This window comes from Glandiceps talaboti, chromosome 9 (genome assembly GCF_964340395.1).
Source record: "Glandiceps talaboti chromosome 9, keGlaTala1.1, whole genome shotgun sequence".
Taxonomy (NCBI): domain Eukaryota; kingdom Metazoa; phylum Hemichordata; class Enteropneusta; family Spengelidae; genus Glandiceps; species Glandiceps talaboti.
The window spans coordinates 10598109-10613644 of record NC_135557.1 but is presented as its reverse complement, the minus strand read 5'-3'; the positions used below and the strand labels follow the sequence as shown (position 1 = coordinate 10613644).

The 15536-nt window shown below is 35.6% G+C and overlaps 1 protein-coding gene across 1 annotated transcript; it reads right to left on the bottom strand.

Annotated features, from left to right (window-relative positions):
• Positions 1-4081: 4081 nt before the first annotated feature.
• LOC144440455 (zinc finger HIT domain-containing protein 2-like) lies at positions 4082-15336 on the bottom strand. The gene is made up of 11 exons (XM_078129825.1): positions 15244-15336; positions 14285-14363; positions 13335-13405; positions 12742-12863; positions 11973-12097; positions 10983-11152; positions 10065-10134; positions 8205-8297; positions 7303-7465; positions 5824-5988; positions 4082-4451 (listed from the first exon to the last, which is right to left on the bottom strand). Exons 1-11 carry the CDS (start codon positions 15324-15326, stop codon positions 4339-4341), a joined length of 1254 nt encoding a protein of 417 aa, XP_077985951.1. The 5' UTR covers positions 15327-15336; the 3' UTR covers positions 4082-4338.
• Between the last annotated feature and the right edge of the window lie 200 nt (positions 15337-15536).

Here is a 15536-nt window from a genome sequence, read left to right as displayed (position 1 = left end):
GAAATTCATGCTAATGCTGTATCTATGTATATTTGAGATCAATCAAATTAATGCCAGTAGTGTATACGTGTGGCACTTCAATCGAATCTTATTATATATTAGTATTGCAGCGAGCCATCCTCAAGGGGCATTTTGACAAAAATATCTGATTCTTCAAACTGATTAATTTGTTTCTCAGTTTGGTAAACTTTGTGGGAATGTTGCCCATGATACACAGTGATGAGTCCTCAAGTTGTATCAAAGGCACAAAGTTTTGTCTAAAATCCATCGAAAAATAAAACTTGAGATTAAGTTTGAGCTTAGGGGCGAGATTAATATTTCAATCTAGGATTATAAAATTATTTTAGTTTGGCTTGGTAAAAGAATTTAGTGGGTTTTTTTATCCTACATTGAACTAGCTATTAATATTGCCCGTCAGAGTATGGGACTCAATTCTGACATTGTCAAGAATCAAGACAGTATATTGGAACTCGATTCTGAATTTATTGTCCAGACTCGAATCCCGACTTACTCCGTCTTCATGCATGCAAGCATCACTATTAGAATTCGACCTCACAAACGAGATGTTGTCTTCAATAGATCAGAGATATTGCTCACTTTCTTTGAGAAATCGTCTGCTGATTGAAGAGCGAGAATAATGTTTGCAGTCAATGCAGTACCACCTGTTGCAAATGCCGCCACTAACATTGCAATTACTGTACCGTACATTTTCAGACAATCCCATGATAATAACTCGCTACCCAGAAGTTCCTGCATGATCAGCCACACGATATTTGCAGTATAGATTTCTCTGATAACATTGTACACACCTCGTCCCTTCTCCCATGCAGTGCCACTTTGCCAAATGAATGATAGCTTTACCAGTGCTTCTTCCAAGGGATGGTGGTTCTTAATGGCTTCAGTTATTTTTTGACGAACGTTTGCATTTATTGTTCCATTGTTTTTAACAGTAAACCCTACAATCTGCTTTATGATGATAACAGCCTGAATGACGATACTAGCCATTTGGAGATAAGTTACATTTCTGTTATCTGCGGCTTTGTACATCCGTATATATTGTTGGAATTCCTTGCCGTTTCGGGTGAAAGACAAACTATAGGTTTGGTACCGGTTTGGCATAAGGTACTTCGTAACAATCTTTGGTCCATACTTTACCAACGGTATCCAACAATAGCTTTTTATCATGGGTGATGTTTTTATCAACTGCTTCATGACCACATCGGCAGCAGCAGGAACACGGATCACATCCGCCAGACTGTGATCATGACGTAAATATTCTTTAGTTGTGTTAGCAACTATTCCACTTAGCTCTTCTTTCAATTCCACACTCAGCTTTCGATACTCATTAGAGGCGTACTGCTGGATGTTCTGATAAACGTCCTTGACAGCTTTTTCGACAATGCCTTGTTTTGCGGCCATTATAAATTATGCAACAGATAATCAAGCTGTCGGTAAATGAAAAGGCGTTCGCCCAGGAAAAAAAAACTCACGTAAAAGACGCAATAACGATGGAATAAAGGTAAATACAGGAATACCAGCCTATCTAACATCAGATTTTAATCAGATTGGTTCCTGACGTACTGCATGACGATTTCACATTTAATAGTGTTATCCAAAGTATGATGAAAATAAGGCTAGTATACAATCGGAGTAAAGTCCGTTAGAAACTAGACTAAAGTCTTTGGTACATTGTAGTAATAAAGGGCCCAATACAGATTCTGAATAAAATTAATGTAAACAGTGTTGTTCAAGAACACTCCAGAATTGTTTATCCATCACGGAGATTCCAACCATGCTAACTCAACTTGCACTAGTACCGGTAGATATGAACGCACCTGAAAAACCTGCACAGCAAACTCAGAAAATACCACACGCCACGTTTGTGGAACTGGAAAGAACCTATAGACAATTCTGCTTCGATTTGCACAGCTCAAGGAGATGTAAACACTTAAATCTACCACCGTGTTTTTTTCCCTTTATTAACTCTTAAATTTATTTGCAGTTTAATTTTAGCTTCCAGAGCCGACACACACAATGGCTGAACCAACTCACTGAAGTGAACCATGGTAACAATTTTCTTCCCTGTCATTCATTTAACCATCCCACAGTCCCATGGTGTAATTTTTTTTATATTTGTCTCATAATCTTCACTAAACACGTTTAGTTCATATTTCATTCATTCATATTTATTTTCCTACATCAAAATGTGCAATTCTTAGAACATTCCCAATTACAAGTATTCTCTCAGGACTATATTGACTGTTTTGCAATCACTCCTTATTATTTCAAATAAAAGAACACACGTCTGTATTTATTTATTTACTTTAATAAAAATTTATTCAAATAATAGATGAAAAAAGTTCTGATACTTGAGTAAGTTTATCATTAGTTATAAAATTAGGTGACACTGGCAAAAATGTGGCTGATGAAATCTATGTTTCTTTCCTTAGGCTTTTAGTTTGGGTCGCTTTTGAGTTGTGAGGGAGGCATTGTCGCAAACCTCGGCCTGTTTTACGGCAACGCACTGTACAATATCTTACCCACAACTCTCTCCGATTGGTATGCTTGGAGGTTCCTTATTTTATAACTTTTTCAATAATCCATACTTTTCAACATTTTAAGCATAGAAATTAAGTTTAATTAATATGTAGCAAAAGTACGATTAGGGGAATCAAAAATAAAGTTCTAAATTTTGTACAAAAATGAACTAACAACTAAATTAAGCATGTGCTGTGAATACAACACTTTTCACTGTCAAAGTGTCAATAACTTGGGTAGTCAGTGTGTATGATGAGTTTTAGTATGTAAATTTCTTTTGTCATACCTATTCAAATAAATCTATATCTTTGGCAAAGTCATAACAGGTGCATATATTTTCCTTAGTTTCGTCGCAAATATTCTGCATGTCTTTCAAGAAAATCTGATGACAAATTCCTAAAATTGCTACTCCTTCTACAATAAATCACTGATACCAGAACCGATGAAAATGGGTATTCAGAAATTCATCAGTGGCAATTCTACGATTGCCAAATGGAAAAAATGTTTTTACAAAACCCTATACACTGGTGAGATTTGTCTGACTTGAAGGAGATGATGTCCAACACTACAAATCAGAGAGAGTTGTGGGTAAAATGTTGTAGAGTGAAACGTTCTTAATGAGCCTTTGAAATGTAGTGGTAGAAATAATAACTCTGGTTTGCGAGAATGTGAGGGAGGCTGTGGTATGGTTATAAATACATGCATTTGGATATATGCTCCGTTTGGACTTACTAAGTAAATAAAACTGAGAACATTTTAACTTGCATGTCTCCATTGATTATACATAACATAAATGAAACAATCTTCAGATTTTTCATGCAAAAGACTCCCTAGGCCATAGACTTTTCATGCAAAAGACTCCCTAGGCCTATAACTTTTTTCACTACAGAGGAGGATCTTACCTACTCTACAGTTATCGACTTGAACTTGAAAGAAATAATAAAATATACAAATCAATCCTATTTTTGTATATATCCATACACCACATGTCAAATTCCTGGATATGAAGTGAAGAGGTGAAAATTGGGATTATGCAAATGATGGTGCATGGGAATCTGGAAGGGACTCTCTGTATATATGCAGACATGGTGTTATACAGATTGAGAGTACTTATTTCTCCTTGAATGTTTACATTTTTTTGAAAAAAAAATGAAAAAAGACAAATCAGGGAAAACATGGGAAGGAAGAGTAAATTCTCCAAGATTCTATGGCAGACCCAGAAGGTATGTAATCATTTTAGCTCTTTAAAGTGGCTATATAGATGAGGATTGGGTATTAATTTTTAAAACAATTTTGTTACGGCTTCCTAGTTGAAAAGTCAATGTGAAGCAACATATGCCAAGTGCATGCAAAAGATTAATAAATGTGTAAAATGTTTGTTATTGTACGTACAATAACAGAATTTTAACACACATTTTAGCTTTTTGCAATGTATTGAGTTTCAAACATAGACTTTTTCAGTGTTGTTTCACACTGACTTTTAAAAGTAAGAAGCCATGACAATTTCTTTTTATGTATCAAAATAAATACCCAATCCTCATTTACTAGTATATGGCCACTTTAACATCACATTCTTCACATTGCTATTCAAATGAAGTTCAAGTTGTATACTGTTGTATAAGAACAGCGCTGTTAGCGAGAACACATGCTCACCGTATGACTTGGTTTAAAATGAGGTACATGAATTTTGACAAATGTTAATCATCATCTGACAATGCTACTCAGTCTCTCTCATCAATATTATTTTTTTTATTTACTTCCATTCTATAAATAAATCAGATAGTCATGTGCATTCAGTGTTCAGATTTCTTCAATGAGTTTTTTCACTTGCCTAGGGGGTTTAGTGTCACCCCAGGTATCTTCTATTTTGTGCTGAAGCTGCTGCTGTTGGTCATGTTCTGTTGCCATAGAAACTGTGGATAAAGCAAACAAACTAAGAAGTCATTAGATGAAAACTAGGAGATAATAATAATACTTTATTTTTCTATAGCGACTTCCATCAAAAAAATATCAAACCGCTTCATAATAAAATATATAACAAATGATTTAAAAATACAATGATAAAAGTAAGACCAGCTCGAATACAACGATAAAAGTAAGACCAGTTCAACTAATGTAAAATGTTAAAAAGAATGATATGGACAACATTTCAATGATTTATCCATAGTGCTTTTGGAAAAGGTGCGTTTTAAGAGATGTTTTAATGGAAGCGACAGATGGTGACACTCTAATTTCTGTAGGTAAAACATTCCATAAAGCTGCATTATAGAAAGAACGATAGCCAAAGTGCTTCTGTTCCCAGTCCACAGGCTCCAAAATGGGTGCAGACGCTGAGCGTATCAACCGCTTTGGACTGTGACTGTGATCAGATCAGAAAGATAGGCAGGTGCTTGATTGTGTAAGATTTTATAGACAAAGAAAAGAATTTTGAATTCAATTCTAGCGTGGATAGGCAGCCAGTGAAGGTCCCGCGCCTTACTGGCGTGATGTGCTCATGCATTTTTGTGCATGTGACAAGACGTGCAGCAGAATTTTGGAGCAATTGGAGTTTAAAGAGGTGCTTGTCTTCGATATTGAACAGCAAGCTGTTGCAGTAATCGAGATGTGATGTTACAAAAGCGTGCACAAGTCTTTCAGTGTTTGTGTGATCTAACATATTTCTAATTCGGCCAATTCTATGGAGAGCAAATGATGCAGCTTGACATATTTTCGAAACGTGCGTACTCATATCTGCACGATGATTCAAATAAGCACCAAGATCGCGGACAAAATTAGACGTGCTAACATCAGTGGTATAAAATAGGAATGTCGCTGTTGTTAAGGTCAAAGGTCAGCTATTAATAGTTTTCGTCGGTGTTAAAGTAAACCTGACAATTGTTGCTTAAGACCTGGTTTTGCTTATTTTGCTGAACTAGAAAAACATAACATTCAAAAATAAGTCGTGACTGGAATGCTCTCTGGTACATGAACACAAGGTAGCAGTCTGGTTATTAGTAAAAATAAGTAGTGACTAAAACACCGTCTTCTATATGTACATGAACACAATATACTAGTCTGGTAACTCCATTCGCAAAAATTAGACTTCAAGAATTAGCTGCAGTCGTAAGACTGGTAGTCTAGTTGCTATCCTTGGCTTTGAATCTCTTCATGTCTAGCTAAATGAGGTCCTGGCATGAAATTTTAAATTCAACCAAGCTACTCACACAGTCATTAACACCATGTCTTTTTTTTGTTAATTAATCCCAGAATTCTACCCAGAATTCTAGCCAATAATAAGTTACTTACCATATTCCATGTGGACTTCCAGTGCCAGTGGTTTCAGTAGATCCCCATGGCAACCACACCAAGACAGAAGAAAGACCACTTTCTTTTTAGCATGAAATAAAAGTGTTTTCATATTCATAGTACCATGTTCACTTCTATCACTCCTGTTACTTGTCAGTTTATGTTCTGCTGCTTTCATCTCTACAAACAAAGAACTCAGAGACTTGTAATCAAAGCTTTTGGTCAGCCTTATATAGCAAAAATTATGAAGGGACACCGAAAAACTGTGCATATCATACACATTTTGTGTTCCCCAAGAACAATTTTGAGATAGATAACAAACAGGCTTCCCACAGACCACTCAGTGCAAATATAAACAACATCATCAGACCCAAACTGATACACAAGCATAAACAAGTCCTTGAAACAAAGAAGCTATTGAAAGTCATCACATTGCAGGCTCAGATTTATATAGTTTGATAGTAAGAATTTGAATCTGTCTGCATGGTTCCTCATGGCATGTGTGTGCACATACAGTGCCTGCAAATTGTTCTTGGGGTACACAAAATGTGTACATGTATGATACGTACGCACAGTCTTTCGGCGACCCTCAGATATTTCTGCTGTATTATGCATGCCTACACACATTCGCAGATTTCCTATACAAAAGTATTGATGTCATTAGATTACATGTAGAATGCCAACAACAAGTCTGGCCTAATGGGCAAGTGGTTAGCTAATTAGCTGGTCTACAATAACCCTGACTCTCAATACTGGGGGCTCTACCAGGAGACGTACCATCCAGACAAGCCTGTTACTGCATTATGGGTTCAAACCCATCAAATGACAATTTACTTTGATTAAAGTTAGAGAAATGTTGTTCAGTTTGACCCTACTGACCAATTGGAGGATATTCCCAGTACTTCAGTTTCCTCTTGCTCTAATACCAGAACACTAGGTCATGATGCAGTGGTAACATATTTAATTTATGAATATTAAATTTACAGGAGAAATTAAGTTGCCTTGGTGTTTCACTCATGGGACATGATCTTTTTAACACAAAGATAAAGATATCACAATTCAATTCTAGACTGCACACACCTTTACCTAATCACATTGAAAAGTTATAAAGCATTGTAATTCTTCTAAAATGCAGAAAAAACATGGTTCTGCTGAAAAAAAATACACGAATTACATAATTTTAATGTCTTTAATTGTTTATTTTCCAACTGATAATCAGCATGCTAACTTATCTACTTCTACATCCCCACTGTACCTCTATTATCTATAATTGCTTCTCTTACATTTAAAGTTGTGTGTGTCTATCTGTGTGTCTGTGTGAGTGTAAATACATTGTGTCTCATCAGTCAAACACCAAGGCATCTTTATTTCTCCTGTAAAATACTCAAAAGTGTTCCATTATTCATTACACTGTCTTTGCAGGAAAGCATTATCTATAAGACTTGAAGAACTTTCTATATACACTGTAAGACACCTCACCTTTTTCATTTACTTTCTTGGCTGACGTGAGTAGTCTGTGTAAATCAGATAAGGCAGCTAGTACATATAACACAGGTTCTCTTTTGTTTGGTCCCGTTAGGATTTTTATTACATCTACCAGTGTTGAAATTGTAAATGATACACTGCTGGTGAGAGATTTCTCCTACAGTGATGGAAGTAAGAAATGTTCAATATAACAGACTTCACAATACATTTCACCAGACACCTCTGAAACAATGTCACACATAGAGGCTTAATGGCACAATGTGTGTATTTTATGTCTTAATGTATTTTAGAATAGAATTCATAATTTTCGCTATCTGCAATACAATTCTATGCATTGCTAAGGAGTCAAATGGAACGCAGTCTCGCGACCGCACTTGCATTTGTCGACAGCTACACTTCTGGTTGCCTATGTCAATACATGTGAATGTTTCTTCCAAACAGTTTAATTTGTAACAAATAAGATAAACGCAAGTTTTAAGCTCATATAATTATGGAGGTGGGAAATTTAAATATGTACAGTATCTTTCCAGAGCAAAATTACAAGAGATGTCTACAACTGAAAATAGGAAAGAAACATTCCTGTGTATTAGCATAGGCGACCGGAAGTGTAGTTGTCGACATTAGAACGCGTTGTCGCGCGACTTCATTCCATTTGACTCCACAGTGATGTGTAGAATTGTATTGCAGGTAGCGAGAATTGGACCTTTGAGTGATTGTCAATTTGATCTCAGTTGTCTGAGATTTGATGTGCGAGGGCCTCAATGAAAAGAAGCTGACCCTTCAACACCTCCATAGTCAGAGTAGTACAAGTATTGAAGCACATATTTACACTATTAACTACGTACACAAAATAAAATAAAATTGACACAAATCACATACATGGCACATACACCTACCTGATTAATTCTGTGTATTGCACTATGTACGGCTTCTACTGTACTTCCGTGTGTTTGGTTTTCAGATAAAACTAATGAAATATTCAAGATACTCTGTCGGGGTAAAAAAACAATAAAGAAAATATAATGACATTCAACTACATAACAAAACCCAATCATGATGTTTGTGCAAGTGTGCTGCACAAGGATATTTGCATGAATGCTGGTGGTACTGTATATTGCATGATTGCTGGTGGTAATGTACATGTATTGCACATGGGTATTTGCATGAATGCTTCTGGTACTCTTTGCATGCAACCATATTTTTATTGGCAAAGTGAGTGAAATGCAGCAAGAAATACTGCATTAATGGAATTAACTGTACTGAGTACCACACGCTGCCACTCACATGTTATGGGGTACAGTATAAATACATATAATTAACCAAAACGATAAGAATAAATTTATATTAATTTCATAAAACTACATTAACCATATATTAATGTCATTTTCTGTATACTGAAATGCCACCTGAGGTATACAATAATATTATGTATATGTTCAGTATTACACTGCCACGCATGAAAATACCAATAATATGTGCTCTGATGCAAGTAATCACTATTACTACTGAGTATTACATAATTTATAATTGTGACTTGGGATTTGACTTCATTGATGTGATGAACTGCAACAACATGATGACTAGTCCTACTGCCAACTTTTGACTAACCCTTCATTACAGATGTTTGATTACAGTGTGCCCTTTAAGCCAATTTGATGTGCCACTGATGCACACAATTTGTAATGAAGCACCAAAATTTGGTGTTCCCCCATCTCTTACTATGTGCTGACTCACAACAATTCCCAGTTTTTCTTTTCCCATTTTGACTCACAACAACAAAATTTGGCTATCATTAGAAGACTCACTGGTGGTGAACATTGGCAGTCAGAACCGTTTTTCCTTGAGTAAATTTCCCTGATCAGAGTTCAAATCTCCTTGATGAACTGCACAATGCAAATAGGACCACTAATAAACTTGTCTGTGACTGATCAAGCAAGTCACTGATCATCATTTATGACAATGTTACCAAAAAATGTCAAGTTGACAAACACAGAGGGCACACTACTATCCTAATTATCAATGTTCTATGCTCCCCAAACCTCCACAATTATTGGTATTCCATTCAAAATGGCCATATTGATTAGAATTGGGTATTTATTTTTACGGAATTTTTAAATTCATAAAACAACTTTACTATGTTAAAATTTCAATTTGAAAAAAAACCCTGTGAAATAACATATACCAAGTCCTTATTTGTAAGTCAATAAATTGATAAAAGATGCAAAACGTTTGTTATTACACGTACAATAACAAACATTTTAAGACACTTTTTTATGTTTTGCAATTTATTGAGTTACAAACAGACTTCGTCAATATTGTTTCACATTGATTTTTGTAGAAAGTAGAAAAAACGTATTAAAGTTGTTTTATAAATTAAGAAATCCAAAAACCTTTTGTCATCCATATGGCAATGTTTAACCCATTCAGTACTGAAAACTTTGCCGCCAAAATTATTTGAACAAAATTCTTGTTTTTATGCAAGTTTTTGGCATATATCAGTTTCATTTTAGACTAGAATTAAAGATATGTTACTTCCTAATAAAGTAATATTATTGTAATTATGAAAATATTCATATAAATTGGGTCCCAAAATTATTTAAAACTCGTCTCCAGTCATGAAAGGGTTAATGATTATTTCACTCTATTTACAATTCTACTTAGTAAATGTAGATGGGATCTAGAACCATTCTCAATAGAAAGGCCTTAAAATAAATCATACAATAATTTTTCTAATTCTAATAAAGGAGACTACTTACCTGTACAGATTGTAAAGGGAGATCAAAGTGTGAGCCATTGTACAATCTAACAATATAGGCATAGGTAAAACTGATAAAACAATGTTAAGGAAATGTGTGTCAATAAACAGAATCAAGTCAGAACATTACCACTAAATATATGTGTTACATAAAGCTCATGTTCAAAACAAAAACTCAAAATGTGTTCCCTGAAATTTTCTATTGTATACTTCATTTTGTGTCAACAAGTTGACCTATTAATCAGAACATGTGACATAATAGGACGTGTGAGCTTAACAATAATATAGACTTGATGTACATGTAGATGACTGGCAGTTGTATCACCCTCTAAATGCATGTCTAGAGATGTCCTAATGACCATCATAAAATGATAGGTAGAATGGTATATAAGAACCATGTACTACTTTGACATATACTAAATTTGTGGGACATTGATATGGTTTGACCTCTAGGTGAATAATATAGGCATAGGTAAAAGTAATAAAACAATATTAAGGAAATGTGTGTGTCAATAAACAGTATCGACTCAGAACATTAATACATTAATTGTACCACAGGTAAAATTGTCAACCACGCTAATAAAAAAATGTTAACTTAATACATGAGTAAGAACTATGTACTACTTTGACAAATATTAAATTTGTGGGGCGCTGATATGGTGTGTGTGACCACTAGGTGAATCACACACACTTAATTTTAGCACATACAACAACATACCAGGTAAGTTGTAAATAAGAATTGTGATAAACTGCAATATGTGAAGAAAAACATTTTTGATAAATATTATAAATATTGTGAAAAATAAAATGTCCCATTTGCAAATAGTTGGGTTTTTAGCATGGTAATTGACCCCTGTAAGAAAATTCAGATACAAAATGTTTGTGGTTTTTTTTTTGCTAATGATGTGACAAAGGATACAGTATTTCTATGAGATTAAATTGTACACGGTCTGCAGGTTTCCTACTTTTTAAAAGTTCAGTTAGCTTTGGAATATTTTCAAGTACAGCTGGACACCGACATTCTGTTTCTTGATGTAAATCTTCCTTAGGGTCTTCTTTGAAGTCAAACTCCTCAATTAATTTTTTATCCTGGAAAACAAAAATAAAGTAGAATTCTTACTTTACACCTGAATTATAACAAGACTTCATGATGGCTTGAGCTTATTCTGTCAAGTTCTGAAAACTGGAAACTAATTGGCAGCCACATTACAATCTAAACTATACACATGTTCAGACACAAAATACTTTTAGTGCTGCTTCAACAGGTCCAGCTATGTCTTCGATTGAAGGATTGTTTATTCCTGGAACTAGTGATATGATACAGTGTAATTCAAATGACTAGCATGAAATAAATAGACACAACTCCAATTTTCAAGATAAACTCAACTGATAAAACCCCTGTATACATGTATAAACAATTAGCACTCTTTGGAAAGTCCAATTCAATCAACACCGAGTGTGGTATCTGATAACAGGGGGTTGTAAAATAGATGTCTTGTGTTCAATCTCAATCCATTGTATTGCAAAATTATCTATAACAATAGTTTCTAGTAAGGTCAACTTCACTGAGTTTAGATATTGACGTCTTGTATTTTACAACCTCCTGTTATCATCAGATACCACACTTGGCATTGATAGTTTGAATGGGACTTTCCAAACAGTGTAACTGTTTATATGCAGGGGTCTTATCAATTGAGTTTATCTTGAAAATCACAGTTGTGTCTATTCCTTTCACGCTGGCCATTTGAATTACACTGTAACAGTAATGCAAATATCTTGGATTGAAACCCCTGGCGTTCAAGTACATGATGACTCAAGTCATTGACTACTTTCATACCTTAGTGAGCTTTTTCAAGAAGTTCTCTAATTTGCATAATTCAACATTATTGTATACTAAATTGATTCTCACCTGTTTATTCCACCATGGTTCCCAGACTTCCACCAGATTCTCTATGTTTCCTTCTTTAATCAAAGATTGAAATTCCTTCTTTTCTCCAGCAGTCAATTTTTCCCACAATGCATCTGTATCTCTATCTGTAAGATCAATAAGATGGTTGGAATGGTCTAGCTGTTTTGATAAATTAAAACAAAATAATGTTCCAAATCTCCTTGCTTCATAACCCTTCTAGCTTTATTCAGATTGCCATCATGTTCTATTTTCATTGCACTTGTACAGTATTTTTTGTTAAGTTTTGGAACCCAAATGACAAAGGGGCAAATCTGGTAATACTTGTATAAATTTCCATACCTTCTCACATTATTTGGTTTGAAAACTACAGTAAAATAGCTTGGAGACCAGGTAGCTTTTTACTGTTACCATGAAAAAGAAAAAAAAACACTCCTTCAAAGAATAAAAACATATTCTAACATTCAGTTATATGAACCATAGATAGGTCTTGAGTGGATCACTGAATAGTTCTCAATATAGTGTTCTCATAATTTGGTCAAAAGTTGAGAATGGAAATCTGTATGTCAAGTATTACAAGATTTTCCTCTCTGTCCGCAGACAGACAGACAGACAGAAAGACAGACAGACAGACAGAGACTGCCAGCCAGAGACAGACAGACAGACAGACAGATAGATAGACAGACGGATATACAGACAGACAGACAGACAAACAGACAAACAAACAAACATGATTACACTACATAATATTTAACATCTCTATTTTTCATACCTAAATCTAACCCAGCTATTCTTTCTTCTATAGATTCTACATGTTCATCATCACTATCGAGATCATTGTGTTCATCTTCAACTCTCTTCAACATCTCTAGCATCTTCCTCTTTTCCTCATCACTGTTGAGATACAAGTACACATCAGTTGTTCACATTGTGTCTTTAGTAGACCTCAAGACTCCCAGTATATGTTTTCATTGCCCAGTTAACAGCCTGATAAGGCTAGTTTTGTGTTATCACTGAGAGCTTCTGCAGTTGCTATACACATGCTAAAACAGGGGCCAGGGCTAGCCTGGGGATAACATAGAGTTGGTTTAGACATAATTCATCCCATTTCTAAGTATCTGTAATAACATTTTACCTCATGCTAGAAGGGTAAAACAAAACAAGAAAAATGCAATGCCCTGAGGACTGTGAGAGAGTCTACTGTATTGTACAACTCATCTAGAAATAAATGAAATAAAATGTTGTAATGATTGTTCTAATCACTAACATATACAGTGTAGTGGGTGACTGTGATTGACTAAAATGTCCTCAATGACTAATATTTTTGTGTTTATGCAAATTACAAAACAAGGAAACATTACTGACCTTCCTCTCTGTTCTTTTAATGCTTCCATAAAACATTCTTTGTAAAACTGCTCAGAACATGATGAGTGTTGCTGAAATAAATTACAAACATAATGAATTAGGACATTACTGCACAGTTAAGTAGAGGTTGGAAACATCAGGCCATATACATGTAAACAAAAGTGTCAATGTCAGATTCATTTTATCTGTAGTTTTCTGGCAAATTTAGTCAGCAGGTTTGTCTATTTCTCTCTAATCCCCTTTAGCAACCTTTAGGTTAGTCTGTAAGGTACACCCTCAAACATCGGCCAACCCCTGACAGATGAGAGGAGGCCGGTGAGGGCGAAACGTCGCAACTTATCTTACAGTCTACCTTTAGGTCACAAGTTTTTCCCGGCTGAATGAAGTAATATATGGGTAGTAATATAATTATCCTATTCAAAGTAATGGCAATTTTCAGAGCGATTGGACTCAAATTTCAAACACATCAGATCCAATGACGTAGACATGTGTTATCATGACAACTGACAGTTTATAAATCCATATTTTTTGTTGACTGGCTCGTTCATAGTATAAATTATTTGAATGCGTTATAAAAACACTTTTGATCTACTATCGTTATTAAATGATCAGTACGTCTTATCTGAAAAACTGTAGTCAGCTTCCATGACCTTTTTGTGACCCTAAAATACATGTAGTACATGTCAGGTGTCATTTTTGAATAAATTTACATCTAACTGTAAACATTCCATCAAGCTGTTGTCTTCCTCACAATTGCCACAATGTCTCTTCCAAGAACGAATAATTCTTGTTTGAATTGAATATTTCTTTGTTTTAATTAATGAGCCATCGGGAATGCCCAGATGTGGATCACACAGCGGTAAAGAAAGTGTCGAATTGAACAAATAAATACAGTACTGCCCTTATTTGACTGCAATATCAAAACTTTAGTAACTTATTCTCAATCTTACCTCACTTTTATAGCAAGCAATGGAACAATACCCAATATTGCACCGTGGACATGTGTACTTTGAGAACTGCTTCAAACACCTGCAATGTAATGTGTTGAAAATTCAATTTAATTAATTAAAAGGTCAAAACAGAGAAGCACCCCATAGACCATAGACCCTTCACACGTATAGCGTCTATGCCTAGACCTGAGGCCACTAGTGGCCTGAGCATAGACATATAGTGTTTAGTCCTTTTGCCTGCTCTCTCTTACCTTGGAGTAATTATACTTTCAGTATATTACTCCAAGCTAGCGAGGTTCTAAAATCAGTTGCCAGAATCTGCCTCAAGTGTCAGCCAGGTCAGAAAATAGGCGCAAAATCTTAACGAGTTTTCAAAGTATCGGCTGCTTAAAGGGTTATCGCACAGTCGAACGTTTTGAAAGTTTGTGTAACTCCGCGTTCAGATCGCTGAACAATTTGAACGTACGGGAAATGTACATGTACACGTGTACGTATTCCTGCTTGCAGACGGTGGTGCACGGGTCTAGATAGCTCTGGATTTATACGCTTCGGGGTTTCGACACGTCTTCTCGGAGTGGGAGAAGACGTGTCGAAACCCCGAAGCGTATAAATCCAGAGCTATCTAGACCCGTGCACCACCGTCTGCAAGCAGGAATACGTACCCTCAACAATTACTAAATAGTCGATTTATTGCTAATATTTAACCACAGGGTGCGTACATTCTTTAGTTACCAGCATTTCTGGTAAGCTCGGGTTTCACGGCTGGCTCTTCGCAGTACGGAGAAGGAATTAATTACTCCGAATGCAAGCAGGAGTCAGGACTAACACATGTACGTAACACCTTCGTATGACAACACGTGGTACCTTGTTTACGATAACGCGTGCCTGAAACCATTACAATGATTTCTTTATCCTCTATCTTTTCAAAGTTAACACATTTCACAAAATATAAAACTTACAATTTGCACGTAACTCTGTCTTGCTCTCCATTATCCGCCAAAAGTAACCCACAGGAGGTGTCACTGTTTTTGTTGTCCGCCATGCTGATGAAGCCGGGTCAAAGGTCAAAGGGAATTCCCGTCCTCGTTCGTCAGGTATTTTTTTTCCTTGGTTCTAGGCGCTGAATTTCCAATGAATAAGTTATGTGGCACCATTCATTCTTGTACAGCACATTGAAGTAAATGAATAACGAACCAGAGTCGTGTCGCTGTCATATCGGTTGGTCAAGGCAGAGTAAGGGACCGGTCAGTGT

What these genes read in the sequence shown, in the direction of transcription:
- LOC144440455 (XM_078129825.1), bottom strand. Translation starts at nt 15,326, where the DNA reads ATGGCGGACAACAAAAACAGTGACACCTCCTGTGGGTTACTTTTGGCG. An exon ending in TTAAAAGAACAGAGAGGAAG is followed by an intron (nt 12,864 to 13,334) that starts GTCAGTAATGTT and finishes GTATCTCAACAG; the next exon opens with TGATGAGGAAAAGAGGAAGA. An exon ending in TCCCTTTACAATCTGTACAG is followed by an intron (nt 8,298 to 10,064) that starts GTAAGTAGTCTC and finishes TTACCCCGACAG; the next exon opens with AGTATCTTGAATATTTCATT.